Source organism: Petaurus breviceps, unplaced genomic scaffold (assembly GCF_028583685.1).
Source record: "Petaurus breviceps papuanus isolate PSGF00001 unplaced genomic scaffold, PetGlider_PUasm1.0 188, whole genome shotgun sequence".
NCBI classification, from domain to species: domain Eukaryota; kingdom Metazoa; phylum Chordata; class Mammalia; order Diprotodontia; family Petauridae; genus Petaurus; species Petaurus breviceps.
Window position 1 is genome coordinate 2,453,704 of NW_027185804.1, and position 18,088 is coordinate 2,471,791.

The 18,088-nt window shown below is 42.3% G+C and overlaps 1 protein-coding gene across 1 annotated transcript in view; it reads right to left on the reverse strand.

The window, feature by feature from the left end:
- Positions 1-1,530: 1,530 nt before the first annotated feature.
- Positions 1,531-18,088, reverse strand: part of PDE3B (phosphodiesterase 3B) — a 163,423-nt gene continuing 146,865 nt past the window's right edge. The window contains exons 13-16 of the mRNA XM_069091150.1: positions 14,638-14,841; positions 11,219-11,380; positions 4,081-4,357; positions 1,531-3,907 (exon numbers count right to left, since the gene is read on the reverse strand). Coding sequence (XP_068947251.1) covers positions 3,729-3,907; positions 4,081-4,357; positions 11,219-11,380; positions 14,638-14,841 — 822 coding nt within the window. The 3' untranslated portion in view covers positions 1,531-3,728. The remainder of the gene's footprint in view (positions 3,908-4,080; positions 4,358-11,218; positions 11,381-14,637; positions 14,842-18,088) is intronic.

The window sequence follows — 18,088 nt, forward strand, 5'->3', positions numbered from 1 at the left end:
AGTTTAAGGCTGCAAAACCCCAAGTTTGAGAATGCTGTTTCTTATCTGACATTAAGCAGAATGGAGTTCATTCACACAGTTCAATCCTGGAGCTAAAAGATGTGACTGCTCTTCAGGAAGGCTATCCCCATTTAAAACCTCTCAACAGGAGTGGCTGTGGGCAGGACTACAGCTGGCATAATCAACAACCAGCAGGCCATGGGGCTACACCTCCCAATCTGATCAACACCAAAATGCTTTCACTTCAAGCCAATGGGAGATATCTGTGTTTTTATATAAAGAGAAATAACCTCTCTGATTTCACTTTGGAAACTGATATTAAGATCTGACATGTAAACTTAGATAGAAAAGTGTATGATTATATTGATACAGAATTTCTTTGGCCTGGTTGCTTTTATGGTCGGTCAGTCTCTTCAAATCCAAACTGACCACACACAACGTTCCCAGCAGTCAGGGAAATTGTTAGCTCCCATCATTTGGACCCTGTCTTTCAGTTTTTAATGACTTGGTCTCACTGTAGTTTCTGTTGATAGTGACCTCCAGAACCAGTAAAAATTTTGTTCTCCTTTGCACACTGTAGTTTTTGGGTGGAGATATTAGTAGCTAATCACAAACTTCAGTGTGAGCAAAAAGTGTGTTTCAGCTGCTAAAAAGTCATGCAGTTTTAGACTACTTGACTGAGAAATCTCTACTGTCCAAAATGAGAAAGGCCCTCCCTTTGTGCCATCAGCTGGGAGTTCAGGTCAATGGGGAGCTCTAAAGTAGCCCAGCAGCAAAGGGGAGTTTAGGTGAAGACTGAAGGGAGGTAGATTCCAATGCTGAATTAAAAAGAGCCCCCTAGTGATGAGAGCTTTCTTGAAAGCAGAAGCGGCAGTCTTGGCAGGTGTGAGTCTGTCACAGAAATGACTGATTCTTCATCCACTAGGCAGGGAGGTTAGGTATATTCTCTGATTCAAAGATGGTTCCAAATTATGTTAGTGAGAGAAAGTGTGTGTCTGCTGAATGAACCAAAAATACATTAAGAAATCTTCACTCCTGGGCAAAGTATAGACTCAACAGCATGGAAATCTTTGCTTTCTATCGATGGTCATTTGTTTTAAGTACCTGAAAGACCAAGTTCAATCTGGGGTTCAAGAGAACTGAAAGGAGAAGCAGGGCTCCAAAGGCCATTTTCCCTCATCTGGCTAAGGCAGTCAGTTTGGAATCAGTTCTTGTTGGGCAGATGGCAGGTTATCTGGTCTATACACAACAACAGATAAATCATGGTGTATAGAAGGGACTCGGGATGCACAACAGGTTTGAACTAGACTAACTCAAAGGCTTATCTCAGCTTCTAGGATTCTTATTTTGTATTTATTAATTCCCCTATATTAGCTTAGGGCAGCTATGGTGACTCACAAAGTAATATGCTAGACTTCCCTGGAGGAGCAGAGGGCCAAGACTTTGAGAAAGGTACCCAATAGGACTTTGGCATGGACCCCATGCCCTTCCCCACACACAGCAGAAATTTACACTTGGGGACAATTGATAGCTTTAAAATATTTAATATACCACTTCCTTATGATTATGGAAGTAACAAATTGGACAAAAATACTTTGCAGAGTTTCTTTGGGCTAAAGTTACTTGTTTATAAGCCATAATCAAGGAACAAAAAGTTGAAAAGCTCTAATGTTGAAAAATCAACAGCCAATTGTCAAATTATTCCATTATTTTAAAATAAATTCCAGTAACTGAATATTCTAAAAGAATAAAAAAGAATAACACGCTTCTATTGAGAAGCTAAATGAAAGCTGTACATTAAATCACCCCTGCCTCCCCTTCCAAATCCTAACCACAAAGGGCTCCAGTGAGTGCCTGCTTTGCCACAGCAGGTGGGTGGGCTGTGCAGAACCAACAGCAATTGTGCTCCTCTGAGGCTGGCAAAACTGGTGAATGTGTCTGTGGACAGTGGGAGGCAGACAGGGGAAACCCTGGGCATTACAGATGAGGTTGCTGGTGTGTGAGCACCCTACATCAGGATCTTTTGCAAATGGAGACCCATCTTCCAGTCAGATGGTCACAAGTCCTCTTGAGAGGACACCCTCCAAGTCACACACCTACTTAAACCGCCAAAGACCAGAGTACTTCACGGGCACAGCCAGATGCCATTGGTCTAGACTGAGCTCCGTCAGTCATTATTGCACACACCTCTGTTTGCATGGATAGCTTTCAGTGCTTTCCCTGCACACTCAAGATTAACTCTGCGTGCTTTTCCCACACAGAATCACGAGTGTGCAACCGTCCTAGCTTACAAGTGCTATCGAAAAGCTGCACGTGTGTTTTGTAACCATCTTTGCCACTGTCATCCACGACGTTTTAGGAAGATGGCTGGTAAAAGTAACTTTAGGTAGCAAAAGAAAGACAGTATGTGGTGATCCTGAATCTAAACCAACAACCAGGCAATAGGAATAAATACACAGTAGTCATCTTAATCTTACCCTCTTCTTACACGAGCCAGAATGCACTGGGGCATTGAGGGAAGCAGATTCAAAGGGGGCAGGTGCATGGGTGCCACTCAAGCATCCCTTCAGGTGCACTGACCAGAGGAATCCTGCCTGAAGATGGCTGCTCCAGCTCTGCATTTACTGCATGCAAGCACAAGAGGATTTTTCCTTTGGCTGTTCATGACCTTTTTGTAGGAGTGGTTTGCATTATATTCTGCAGTAAGGATCAGAGGGGATTTCAATTCAACTAAAAGAATGAGGATTTGGTTTGGTCTGTCTCAAAATGTACGTATGCAGAAGGAATAACACTAATAAAGTTATAGCTCAGGCTCAACAGTGGGAGGGGATTGGAGTTTGATGAGTTTAGTGGAATATGTTTTAAAAACATTCATCCTGAGTAAGAGTGAAAAAATGTAGCAGTACTGACTTTAAAAAACTCTCTTTAAGATTAAAAAATTCTACCATGGAGCATCAAGGCTTAAGTTTAAAACAGACACAATTTGATGCTCACTGCAAACCTGAATCATTTCAGTAAAACTGCAACAATGATGTAGGACAGCCAAAGGCATCAGAAGTTTATGCACCTTGATCCATCTGAATAATTTTTAAAAATCAGAATATAATGTGGATGTCACAGCCCCCCTACGGAAAAACTGAGGTGGGAGGGTAGCAGTGAACACACCATCTAGACCCTCCCATGACTATACTGCAAATGCCATCTTCATCATTAGAGTTATCTTGCACAAACCCAAAGTCCTGCCTCCTCGGCAGTTGAAGAGTCATTTCTCAACTTGCTGGGACCATGTGGAAAGGATGAGCTCTGGATTCCAGCCTTTAGGGACCAAGCTTTAGAACCAGAAGATCTGTCCACAATGTAGGGCTTTCAGAGACTTTACAATCGTGAGATTTATGAAGGATTAAACCCAGCTTTCTGTTCCATGCGGTCAAGTGCACAGGAATGGTGATACAGCTAGGACAGTGATGATCCTATCACAGTATGAAGGCCTTCTCACCTCCCGGAAGTTGGGTTGGTCTAAAGTCAGCACAGTAAAGAAACTGAGGCCAGGGTTTAGAGTCCTCTTCAAGTACAGCTCCTTCACCCGTTCTCCCAAGGGAAGGCAACAACGGAGCCTCCCTTCTCCTCCCTCAGCTTGGTGGAGGTGATGGCAATGGCGCTGATGAACGGAAAGATGGCGGTGCTGAGAGTGGCAACAGCTTTTCTCCCTTAACTGCTTCCTCCATGACTCAGAGTTCTTTGGTTGGAGATGGAAGTGGACTATGGCCTTCCACACCCAGCTTGACGTCTACAGCAGAGTCCTCACTTCCTCTCTCAACCAGCCTCTTCCACAGCTGATGATTTTCATTCAGATGCTGCGTTAGCTGGCAAAACTTATGGTACTTGACCTTTTTTTTTCGTTGTGGTTCTGTGAAAATCAAAATACAGCTTTAAAATCTTAGCACCATAATGACAAAGATTCATCTATGACAATAATAAGTCATCTATTACAAATGAACACAAGAGCTTGAGCAATAACTTTCTGAAAGCCACATTGGTGACATTCTGCATGCACTAGCACGACAAGGGTGGGTGCCTTACTTGGCCTGGCGCTAGAAGGAGAAGCAGCTGGAGCCAGAGGGCCAGGAGCAGGAGCTCTATCCTCTTCCGACTGTAATTCCTCACAAAATTCCTCACTTGCAGCATCTTCACACTCTTCCTCAATCCACAGGCCAGGAAGCAAACCTGCTGCGTTGTAGGAATTACACAGGGGCCCCACTATGTGAGAGATAAAAGATTCCTGAAGCTTTGCAAGCTGTGGACAGTGGCGATCCATGAAGGGACTGACGGGCAGCCCAAGACTGGCCTCTTCATCTCCCTGAATAGTTTAAGGAACAAACAGAAGGTGCATTTTACATCTTTCCAGTGTTCAAAGCCACTACCAAGCTCCCTCCCTTACCCCAAACCCCAGTCTCCAACATGGCACAAGAGAGTTCTCATCTAAGTTATCACTGACTTTCAAAAGATTCACGTGGAGGCTGGTTACTTATCATCAGTGTTGTGGTTTCCATTTAATGACAGGGATGAAGCAGAGTTGTGAGGTCAAACGGTTTTTGTATGTCAGCTGTTTCCCTCTGATTCTGAAGCCAAACGAATGGTACTTTATTCTCTTTAAAGAGCATGCTGGCTGACATCTTAAGAAGTTTGCTATGGGGGAGGGGAGGGGCAGAGTCAAGATGGCGGAGTAGAAACAGGACCTCGACGCAGCTCCAGCTTCCACCTACCCCAATTCATGTAAAAGGGGACTCTGAACAAACTTTGGAACTACAGAACCCACAAAATGACAGAGAAGCTAACCTCCTGCTCAGGACAGCCTAGCAGGCCAGCAGGAATCGGCCAGCGCAGCATTCTGGGAGCCAACCCCAGGCCCGCATGAGCTGGAGGTTTTAGCCCTAGAGAGGGCCTGACCAGCCATCGGCTGGAGGGACTCCATATCAGCAGCAGCTGTGGCCATTTCCAGAATTATCACCACATAGATGCAAAGGACAAAGTGAGAGGTCAGTGAGTGCAGTGTAAACTTTGGAACCAGTAGTTGGGAGAGTGTTGGCTTTTGCACCAGGGTGAGAAGCCACTGAGATGCCTGGCACAGCCCACACCACGTTGCAGCTTCAGGTCCTGGCCTGCAGAGTATAGGGGGACCAAGCAACCAGTCTGAGGGGTAATCACTCTTGCTTTAACCTGCTTGGATTTGGATTGCAGTGTAGGGTGAAGAAAATTATGAAATGAGAGTCAACAGCCTGATTGAAGAAAATAACACCTTAAAAAACAGACTAACCCAAATGGCAAAAGAGGCTCAAAAAGGCAATGAGGAGAGGAATGCCTTAAAAAGCCGAATTTGCCTGATGGAAAAAGAATCTCAAAAGCTCACTGAGGAGAATCATTCCCTCAGATTTAGAATGGAGCAAAAGAAAGCTAGTGACATTACGAGAAATCAAGATGCTGTTAAATAGATCCAAACAAATGAAAGAATAGAAGGTAATGTGAAATATCTCATGAGAAAAACCACTGACCTAGAAAATAGATCCAGGAGAGATAATTTAAAAATTATTGGATGACCTGAAAGCCATGATCAAAGAAAGAACCTAGAAATCATCCTCCAAGAAATTCTCAAGGAAAATTGCCCTGATGTTTTAGAACCAGAAAGCAAAATAGAGGTTGAAAGAATTCACCAATCACCTCCTGAAAAACATCCCAAAAAGAAAATTCCTAGGAATATTATAGCCAGGTTCCGGAATTCCCAGATCAAGGAGAGAATATTACAAGCAGCCAGGAAGAAACAATTTGAATATTGTGGAAACACAATCAGGATAACATAGGATCTGGCAGCTTCTACACCGAGGGATCGAAGGGCCTGGAATAAGATATTCTGGAGGTCAAAGGAACTGGGATTAAAACCAAGAATCACCTACCCAGCAAAACTAAGTATCATCTTTCAGGGGAAAATATGGTCATTCGGTGGAATAGAGGACTTTCAAGCATTCTTGATGAAAAAAACAGAGTTGAATAGAAAATTTGACATTCAGATACAAGAAGCAAGAGAATCATTAGAAAGTAAACAGGGAAAAGAAATCATAAGCCACTTATCAAAGTTTAACTATTAACATTCCTACATGGAATAATGATAATTGTAACTGATGAAACTTTTCTCAGTATGAAAATAGTTGAAGGGAACAGAAATATATACATATATGTGTGTGTGTGTGTGTGTGTCTATATCAGAGGGTATACGGGTGTATGAATACATATGTGAATGTGTGTGTGTATATGTTTACAGGTATACATAGATAGAGGTTACAGGACCAATTTAATAGGAAGGGATGATACTTAAAAGGTGAAATTAAGAGGTGAGAGAGGAATATAATGAGAGGAGATGGAGAGAGACAGAATGGGGTAAACTATCTCATAAAGAAGAGGCAAGGGAAAATGGTTATAATGGAGGGGAAGAACAGGAAGGCAAAAGGGAATGGGTCAACCTTATTCTCATTGAATTTGGCTCAGGGAGGGAATTAAATACACACTAAATAGGGTATCTCACCCTACAGGAGAGTAGGGGGGAAGGGGATCAGAGGGGGGATGATGGAAGGGAGGGCAGGCTGGGGGGCAGGGAAGTTGGAAGCACCCACTTTTGAAAAGGGACAGGATCAAAGTAGAAAATAGAACAAGTGGGAGGTGGGATAGGAGGGAGGGAAACATAGTCAGTCTTTTACAATATATCTACTATGTTAATGTTTTGCATTAGCTACACATGTACAACCTATACTGAACTGCTTATCTTCCCAGTAAGGGTGAGTGACAAGGGAGGAAGAGAATGAATCTGGAATTCAAAGTTTTAAAATCAAATGTTAAAAATTACATATATATATATATATATATATATATATATGTGTGTGTGTGTGTGTGTGTGTGTGTGAATGTATGTATGTATGTATATATACATACATACACACACTATATTAATACTATTTTACATGTAATTGGGAAATAAGATATACAGGCACTGGGGCATAGAAATCCACCATGCCCTACTGGAAAAGTCGAAGGGGGTATGGTAGAAGATAAGGGAGAGAGCAGATTGGAGGAGGGGATATCCTATGGGACTGCTATTTTGGGGCGGTGGATAGGGGAAAAACGGGGAGAAATTTTGTAACTCAAAATCTGGTGGAAATGAATGAGTAAATCAGAAATTAATAAAGCATTTGAAAAATGAAAAAAAAGTTTGCTACAGCTGTGATTCTAAGCCCACATAAGCACATCCAGGCCTTTAGAAAGTAATGAGGGGGCAGCTAGGTGGCACAGTGAATACAGTGCCGGCCCTGGAGTCAGGAGGCCGTGAGTTCAAATCCGACCTCAGACACTTGACACACTTACTAGCCATGTGACTTTGGGCAAGAGAGCTGAACCAACTCCCTCATTCTACAGATAGGAAGGTGAGGCCCAGAGATGGATGAAAATGGTGACAGAACCAGGATTCAAGCTAGTGTTGTTTCCACTATATCACATTATTATGATGATACTAGAATTAATCACAGCTTTATATCATACATCCCTAAATTTTAGAGAATTCTTCTGGTGTAAGGATTATGATTTTTTAAATGTCTGGATATTTTATAAAGGCTGGACTCTGCAGTGTAATGCACAGAAAGCAGTGACAGTTTACCTATATGACAGTGGGTGAGTAGTCACTCCATGTCTGGCCCAGGAAGTTACAACTCTCAGTCCTGGAGGAGTCACTGATCTGAGCTTGAACTTTGGTTCTCTTGCCATTGTGATCCCTCTCTGGGCCTCACCGTCCTATCTATAAAATGAGGGAGCTGGTCCAGCTCTCACAGATAATGTTGGGAACAGATAACAGGAAGGAAAGTATCAGATGCTCTGCTCCTGTGGGTCTCCTGAATCCTACACTGTTCCACTAGGAATGATGAAGAGAAGACTATTTAGGAAATTTTTCTGCAGGAAAAAGTACTGGGAATTCTTTGGAATTAAGAACAGAGACTAATTAAAAATCCTCGAGAGGGCTCTGCTCAAGTGATAACACTGTAGCTAAGCCTTCCTGGAAGAGAAAATCCATGGATGTCAGAAAAAACCCAACACGCATAGTTTTTTCTTTGCCATGCTTGAATTTGTGACGGTCCCAAGTATCCTGGGGACTGAGGGCAAGGCCAGAATGGGATGGAGGGTAAGAAGTACTTGAGGGCACTTTGTATGGTATCTGATTATTTCTTTGTAAGCTAGCAACTGTATGTGAGGGAAGAAAGAGGAATGCCTAATAGGAGAAGGCACCCTCACATTGTTTTAAAAACAGTCACAGAAAGAGTCATCACCTTTGCTTCAACACTGAGTGAAACCCAGTGACCAAAATAGACAAAAGTAGGATTATCCAAGCAAGGGCGTCCCCAGAAAAGTCTAGTATCTACCTTCATGGTACAAGCTCTACGATTGTGGACACTGAATAAAACACACCTGGGATGTGCTTTGAAAAGGCCACTTTTATGCATTTCAAATACTTTTGAGCTAATGATTATAAACTCTTTCTGTGAAGCTCTTGCATCCCCAGCATGAAGGGCAGGTTAAGAGCTCAGGACGTGCAGCCTGGTGCCATCTGAGTATTCAGTCAGTTGATGTCTATTAAGTACCTACTAGGTTCCAAGCTCTGAACAGAAGCAAGCATCCAATCACTCACTCCACTGATGATAATTAGTTCTGAAGTTAAAGGTGACTATATACTGAAAGACCTGAATGTCCTCTTCCAGAGATTCTCCATTGAGCTAATGAGTTTATATCAACCCAGGATAATGTGGGAAAGATCTCCAAGTATACCCATATCCAGATTCAATAATGAGTTATCTGAACCTGGAAATCAGATATGAGCACACATTGTGTATGGCCTTTGCCAAATGCAGTCAACAATTCAGTCAACAAGCACTTATCTACGATGTTACTGGAAATGCAGGAAGCCCTACCAAGAAAGGCACCAGACAGCCTCGTTTCCAGGAGTTCCCTGTCTAACGGGGGAGATGACACACAGCCAACATAGGACAGACCAGATCTAGACAAAATAAGTTGGAGAGGATCAGCAGAAGGAAGACACAGGCATGCCAGAGGACCACGAAAGGCTTCCTATAGAAGGCGAGATCTTTGCTGGGACTTGAAGGAAGCCAAGAGATGGCAAGGATGATAGGGAAAGCTCCATGCCTGAGAGTCAGCCAGTGAAAATGCCTGGAGTCGGGAGATGGAGAGTCTCACTCAAGTAGCAGTGAGGAGGCCACTGCCATCAATGGCTCATGGTCACTGAGTGTGATCACGCTGATCACAAAGCATGTGGAGATAAGGGATAAGAAGACTGGAAACACTAAAGAGAAGAAGTACTGAATGGGGGATGGGAGTCTGTGACACGGCAGACCTGAGCTTTAGGAAGACTGGATGAAGAATGGTTTGGAGTGGAGAGGGAACCAAGTCAGGGAGAGCAACCAGAAATCCAGTAGAGAGCATTACAACTGAAATAGTTAACAAAAGGCTTGTAGACTTGGGTATTTTCAAACCTAGGAATTAAATTGTGGACATGATTATCTATGACTCACTGGTTGAGGTGGGTGCCCCCCCCCCAGGTCAGCTGGCTTTGTTTTGGCCACCTGCCATGAATTCGAGATGTAACTATCCTGCAAGTGCATGCTCTTGGTCAACATGTGCTCCGAGGAAAGATACTGTGAATGGCTCAGTATAACCCTATCATCTCTACTAGGATCCTAACCCTAACCATCTGGTGTCCTAGTCCTGGCTCCCAGAAATAGCGTTCTGGAGGGAAGAGGCTTTTTGACCTTACTGTCCTTGTTGGATGATGGGCCTGACTCTGGGCCCAGTGGCCTTTGACCAAGAGTTGGCTAGCAAGCAATGAGTTCTATAGACTCCTGCCTCATACCCAGTGTTCTCAGGCCCTTCTCTCCTTTCCCAGGAGTCAGAAGAAGAAGCACTAGGGATCACAGCTGTGTATGCAGCAGAGACAGTGTTTTTAAATGTGGAACTTTAGAAGACAAAAAAAACAGAAAGATCAATGATAAAAGAATAAGAGACTAGGCAGCATGGTGTAGCAGACAGAGCTGGAATTGTAGTCAGAAAAGCATGGGTTCAAATCCTACCTCATATATTTGTTAATTGGGGGACAATGAACAAGCCCTACCCCTTTCTGGGCTTCTGTTTCCCCATCTATAAATAAAGGAGTCGGACTTCATGACCACTAAAGTCCCAGCTCTAAATCTGTGCTTCTATGCTCTTAGGACTATATAAGAAGAAAAAAGCAGTGTGTCTTTACCCATGACCTACTCCCCACCCTAGCTCTCTTGGCTGTTCGTCTCCCAAGGCAATGAGCTGGAGTGGGGAGTGCTGGGATTCAAGTCACAGGGCCTAGGTTTCACTTCTAGTTTTGCCACTTACTAGCTAGGTTATTTTATGTAAAGTGATTTAACCTGTTTTCCCATCTGGAAAAGGGGGGGAGACTCAATGATCTCTAGTAGACTACAAAATCTTGCCCAGCAATTATTTTAGAACATAGTACTTTGACCATCCCTGTACTCTTGTCTTTCCCCTTCTCCTGGCCTGGGCCACCCAGGACATCTGAATGCTCACATGAATGGGATGAAATGGGGGGGGCACCAACTCTTCCTTCTAGGAAGATGGAAGACCCCCAAGAGCAGTCCCCTGATCTGCTGCTGCCCAAGGACCCTATGGGCTTTGCCAGCTGTTGTGCCCTTAGGCCTTCAAGGCCTCTACATTCTCCCTGAGCCTGAGCTCACTTGGATGGGCTGCCCCCCACTCCCAGTAAGAGTGGGATCTCCATGGAACAAAGAATGGTCTCTTCTTTTCTATCTGTATCCCCACCTCTTAGAATACTACTTGGCACACAGAGGATGCATGCTTTAAAAATGCTTTCTTATTCATTCACTCTTGTAAGCTAAACTCGCCTCACCTCTGGACAAGACCAGACCCAAACTAGCCTTCAGTAATGGGAGCTGATTCTTGTTCTCATTTCTTCTGGTAAAAGCCAAATGGGCTTGGAAAGGAGAATGGGAAACTGAGGGCATCCCTTCCCTCCCCTGGGCCCAAACACCCAACAGAGCATCCCTCCAGAAGAAGCATGTGATGTGACAGCTACTTTTCCAGGCACCCCGCTTACATCGGGACTTACCTGGTCATAAAACTCACTGACAATACCTTCTGTCCACCTCACGTGAAGGTCTTGGGCTTTGGCCGGACCATTTATATCGGCCAACTTGATGCACACCTGGCACACGAGGAGCCGGTCATCTTCACTGTTCCACTGTATGCCAGGGCTGTTCACGTCATTGGCCTTTGAGGAAAGAGGAGGATTCTGTAAGCGTCACACATCATTGCTCCCCCCAAGCCTGACCATGGTTCTCGTGCAAATGAGAGAGACAGTAATTTCCTTAAGTTCTTAACAAGCACCTGTGACGTTTCCTCTCCTCTAAGGCAATGTTACAATTTTCTGTCCCTCAAGAAAGCAAACTTCCCCAAGTAGTTCTGTCAAGCTAAAGAGTTCAATGACCATTTTTAGTAATAAGTTACAATTTGAGATGAAATAGGGCCTGGAACTGTGATTTCACTAGTAGACATGAAGAAAGCCCCTCTACAAAGGCAAATCAGCACCTTCTTGGCAGCTGAAAGCCTTGAAGGTTTAATGCGTAGTTAAGTGATTTGCCTAGTATCACATGGCTAGTATGCATCAGAAATAGGCTGTGAAGCCAGGCTGGCTCAGAGACCAGCTCTCTATCCACAAGGCTATGCTTCCTCTCAATTATATTTATGACTACCAAACATGATGACAGTAATAGAAAGTGGACAACGTCAGCCTGGGAGGCCAGAAGCCCTGAGTTCCAGGCCCACTTGTGACACTGGGTCAGTGGTGACAATGAACATATACTAGCCCAGGGCCTGGATCTGGGATTGCACCAGTTAACAAAGGGCTATTTGGTCCCAGAGGTAAGAGGGAACCATTGAAGTGATACAGCAGAGTTACCTGGTGGAAAAGTAACTGGCATATGAGTGGAGAATGGAGTGGAGTGGGGAAATTTTTGAAGAGAGCAAGTTAAAAGGTTACTGAGATAATAATCCTGGTGGGAGGGGATGAGAGTCTGACCTAAGTGATTTCTGTGGAAGCGGAGAAAGAGAGACTTTTCTGAGAGATGTTGCAAAGACAGAAATTTCAAAATCTGTTAATTAATTGAAAATAGAGTGAGAGTGAGGAGTCAGCTAATGACTCTCATGATGACTGGAAGGATGGCGGCCCCCTTGACAGTGAGAGGGAAGTTGGGAAGGGGGAGGTCAGGAAGGAAAGATAATGACATATGTTTGTGGATATGTTAGATTGGATGTGCCTATGGGGCATCAGGTCTGAACTGTCCAAAAGGCAACTGGCAAGGGATGAGGCCAGGATATGAAGCAGGGCTGGATAGACACGTGTGGGAATCATCTACATAGAGGCAGTAACTGAACCATGGGAACTGATGAAGACAGAGCAGTGGGGACATTTATGATTAGTGGATATGATCCACAGGAAGATCACAGGAGAAGAATGGAGAAAGTAAAAGATCAGGAAAACCCAAAGAAAAGAGAGTACCCAGAAGGAAAAGGTGATCAACAATGTCAAAGGTTACAGAAAGGTCAAGGAGGATAGACAGACTAAGAAAAGGCCATTAGTCACTTTGAAGACTACAGTTTCAATTGAACAGTATGGTTAGAAGAAGTATTAGAAAGGGTAATTTAAAAGAGAATAAGACAAGACCTAATATAGACAGCTTTCTCAAGAAATTTGGCCACAAAGAGGGGCAGAGATAAAGGACGATCACTAGAGGGGATGGTCAGATCAAGTAAGGGTTTCAACTACTGAGGAGATATGAGTGTTTCTATGTAGCAGGAAAGGAGACGATGCACAGAGAGAAAAAGAAGGGAAGTGAGGTCGGTATACTAGAGAAGACGAGAGAGGAAAAGATCAAAGATGTAAGGAGATGGCCTAGGCAAGGAGAAAGGTCATCTCTTCATCTGAGACCACAGAGACGGCAGATATAATGAAGGAAGATGTCTACATGATAAGTTGGAGGTAAGAAGAAGCTCTCAGTAAATGGTCTTAATGTTTTTTGTTAGTTGTTAGTAATGGTCTTCAGCTGACATGCATGGTAGGGAGGCCTAAAAAGATGTGAGGTTTGGGACATCAAGTATGGAGACTGTGAAGTGATTTGATTTGGGAGAAGCAGAATGAGGCAGGGAGGTGACTCAGGAAACAGTGTTGGCCCTAGAACCAGGGAAGACCCGAGTTCAAATCTGACCTCAGACACTCGCTAACTGTGTGATCCTAGACAAGTGCCTCAATTCACTGGAGAAGGAGATGGCAGAGCACTCCAATATCTTTGCCAAGGAAACCCGATGGCAAGTATTGGCGTGCTATCATCACGAAGAACTGGACACAACTTGATGACTGAACAACAAAACAACTGCCTTGCTAGAGTGACAACACAACTGAGATTTTATGACAAATATGTAGGGAACCAAGTCAGCACAGCCTCATAATTCCCTCCAGCTTTGTTTAGCAGCATAAGAATAACAGCAAAGGGGGCGGCTAGATGGTGCAGTGCATAGAGCACCAGCCCTGGAATCAGGAGGACCTGAGTTCAAATCCAGCCTCACGCACTTAACACAAAAACTAGCTGTGTGACCTTGGGCAGGTCACTGAACTCCAATTGCCCTACCTTCCCCCCTCCAAAAAGCAAAAAAAAATAAAATAAAATAAAGTCCTCTATTTAAAAAAAAGTATAACAGCAAAGGAAGTAGATCGTTGTTGGGAGTTGACAAGGCATGATCAGTAATAAAGGTTATCACTGAGTCTTATAAAACTTTCCCATAAAAGACTTCTAATTTTCTGAATTAAACAAAATACAGACACTAATCCATTGCTGGCAGAGTTCTGAAATGAACTAACTGTTGTGAAAAGCAACAGGTAATTATGTAAAAGAGCAATTCCACTTTCCATGCCCTCTGTCTCTGAGACCCCATTGCTAGAAGGGCTCCCCAAGGAGATCAGAGACAGAAGGAAAGGTCCCATGTCCACTAAAATATTCAAAGCAACAGCTTCTGGGGGAGCCAAGAACAGGAAAAATGGCTAAACAAATTAGAATATCGGAATGTAAGAGACTTAGTGTGCTGTCAGCAACAATATCAAAGATTTCAAAAAAGCACAAAAAAATCACAGCCAAAAAATACCAACAAAATGCACATGAACACTAAGAACTGGAAGGACTGAGTGAGCCTAAAACGAAGTTAAGAAAATCCATCACAGAAGCAAGGGATAGACCGTCGACGACCTTACAGACTTTTAGATACAATGTGTGGGGTGGTCTTGCTGAACTAATTTTCGAATCTTTTGTCATAAGGGCTGGCACACTGGGTAGCAAAGGGATATATTCAGAAATGGATGTGCTATAAAAACAAAAGAGCTAGACAGAGAGAACCTCCTTTCTAATCCAACTTACTTAAACAAACAAGACACAGTAATATTTCTACCCCGAAGTTTAGGTAGAAACTCATACAACAAACCTTAGTATTAAAATCAGCAAGGAAATCAAAATGCTTTTTGAGATCTGTAGCCAGAATGGCTTCAATCACTAAGTAACGAAAGTGCTTGAACTCTGGTTGATTAAGGTTACTGAGAAAGTTGAAGTCAGGTCGAGAAAGGAACAGGTTCCAAGCAGCAGCAGCATGATGATTTTCCAGGACAGAGCGGTCATTATACAACACGGCCTAGAAAGGAATAAGGAAACATGTAAGAAAGCATCAGAGGAGATTACATTTTAATAAAACATTTAAAAGACTTGGAATCCAAGAGAAGATAAATGATAAAATGCTATCATTATTTAGAATCAAATCATCTATTAACTCATGGCCTGCTAGAGAATACTAACTGCCAAAAGCCCACCTGTTCACTTTTACCTGCATCAAGGATGAATGTTTTAAATAAGTATAGAGATTATTCTCATGAAGATTTTGCAGAAAGGGAAACATAAGCATTGAGCTCAGGTGTTCCTGGTATTTTCTTAATCACTGGGGGAAGGAGGAAGGGAGTAATAACACAAGTGATTTTTCTCCAAGGATCTCGCTGGTATCCTCCCCTTTTCTCGAATCTCTGGAGGCTCCAGACAATAACATACTCAGAACTGAATCATCTCGGGCACAGACCCCTTCTGGCTACAAATGGATGAATATGCATAGATAGATGCCCTTCCCACCATTTATAATTGTTAGTGCTTTTTCTACTTCCTCATGTAGCCCCTGAGGATTATGAGGTTAGAGCCCAAGTATGATGGCTCCACCACCATTAAGTTAGGGGAAGGGCTGTTTATAGTCATTATAACAGGTCTTTCCATCTTTTTTTGCTGTCTTTCCAGTTTCATCCTTAAAAGCTCTCATGAAAATTTAGCTTAACAAGGTCTCTCTCATCAACCTGTTTTTTGCTATACCACCTACTGTTTTTTTAAAGATGTTCATAACCTTCCACCATCCTCTGCAAGATTTTCTTTTTAGATTTAACAATGTTTTATTTTTACATTCAATCTGTTTCTGAATATGCCCTGTTCTCCCTTTTCCTACCTAGAAACCTTCCCTTGTAACAAATATTAAAAAAAAACAATTCAGAAAAACCAACCAACACAGCGACTTCTGGCATAAAATTTTATAAACAAATTTAGATCCTAAATCAGTAATGTTAACTACCAAATTTCTCTACTTGGTATAAAAAGGAAGTGTTTACTGGTAAGGTGGTTTCTAGGCTTTTTTCATCTCCTTGTTATGATGGCTGATTTGCATTGTTTAGACTTCTTTAGAAAATGGTGATAGTCTATGTCAATGTTCTTTTACCCATTTCCCATTCTGGAGGCTAAAACTGACTGAGACAGACTGCTGACCATCATTCTTCATTTTTATTTTTTCTCCTTAATGTTGATAATAATGATGATTATTACTATGTGAACAGTTGGTTTGCAAATGAGTGTCACGTTATAATCAACTGTTTCCTGTCAAGATAAAATCAACTTTTTTATGTCATTCAGCATCTCCTGACTCTCTTCTTCAATAAAATATTAACGATAAAAAGGCATAAGGCCTCAGTGGAGTCTAGACGCCTCTGGCCCCTTTTGTTTCTTACTCCTGAGCCACATTTCCAAGGTGCCCTTATGCCCACACCTTTGCACTGAAGTCACTACATATTAAAATATATGTGAACTGAATCTGGAGGGTCTTATTGGGATCTTGCCAGGATTTCTCATTCGTCATCCTCTACAACAGATGTCTGTCTTTTTACATATTATAAAGTCTGCCATTTAAAATGGCAAAGTGTCTTATGAAATGTTATTTGTTTTTGTTTTTATATAAAATCATTCTTTTATTTGCCCAAACAGAGGGAACCTATGAACGATCTTTTGCTTCAGATCCACCTTTATTTTTATCTCCTGGTTTCAGTTACAGAAAGAATGTCAATATGAGTATGACGCTGATTCTGAAGGAGCATGTCAGCTGCTTATCAAGGATCTCTTATTAAAGTTAATATTTATAAACAACTTGACTTCTTCCAACAGAAAATAAGCTCCTCGAGGGAAGGGACCACCTTTGTTTTCATCTTTATATCCCTATCACCTAGCACAGGGCTTGACCCGTAGTAGATACTTATCAATAAGTGCTTGGTGAAATGAAGTTTCTGGCCCCTCCTCTGTCCCTCCATCATCACTGCAGAAGCAGAAGGGAAAAGTCCAGCTCAGAGGGTCATTTTGTATTTACTTCCTTATAAGCTGTAAATATAGGAAGAGCTAAGGACTACATAAACTGAAATGTCAAATATTACTCTATGCAGATCATCTTAGTGAATGACCATCATCTCTATAAATATTTCTGAGAATAAGAAAAGGCCAACTGTTGCACCTGATGCTTCTAGCATCAAAGAACACAATATGGCTAAAGAGTCTATCCCAGTAAGGAATGTCCAAGAATTAACTGGGGTAAATTGTTTCTTAATGGATGGGCAAAGTAGGGCATAAAACAAAAGTCACAGGATTTAGAAGGGACTTGATAAATATTCTCATCCAAAATTCTCATTTTATGGATGAAGAAACTATGGCCCCAAGAGGGAAAGGGACTTCTGCCCAAGTTCAAAGAGGCAGCTGAGTAGTAAAGCCAGGACAAAAGACTTGAACAACATGAGGCATTTTCGGATAAAAGGACCTACTGCAACAAGGGTTTTCTGGGAAGAAAAAAATTTTACCTTGTAGGTAACAGGCTCTATCCATGCTTTCCTTATCTATGATGCTCAACACCCCTTCTTCAACATAAACACACAGCAACTTTAAAACATGTATATATGGATGAATGAACAAGTGTCTGCAGGATGTCTATTCTCACTGAATCCTCTTATTTACCAGAACTAATAAGCTTTTTTATAATAAATTATGCATCAGCTCATGGATCCTAATTGTTCTTTTCTCTGGTCTAATAGCATTGACCAGTTTAGGTGACTGTTGAATGGCCATGCCTTCAGGAACTTTTAAACAGCATTAATCCCTGAATTTAAACAAGACACTATGGCAATCCTGAATAAGATTACTAAAGTTTTTGCGATATTTAGCCCAGAGTTCTAGAAAACTATAAAATCTGGACAAGTAGGCAATATACAAAAGGTGGACTACTATTATGTTCTCCTAAGATCAGGTCTTTACTATTTGAATTATTATGTATTCCAAAAACACCTGATAGACCAATATCCACATGTTCATCTAAAATCATATTCCAAATTAAAATAGAAATGATACATCATTTGTTATTTGGAGATTATCTTTAATTCAGTAGGGACCATAATTTGAAATACGTGTTGTATGTGTGTGTGCATGTTCATGCATGACCATGAACACTGTTGACCAAGCCCCTAACCCCATTCAGTGATGAAAGTCCACTGCTCCTCCCCCCCAAACTGTTAATGGCTCTAAGAGGGCTGGCTACCTGTAAC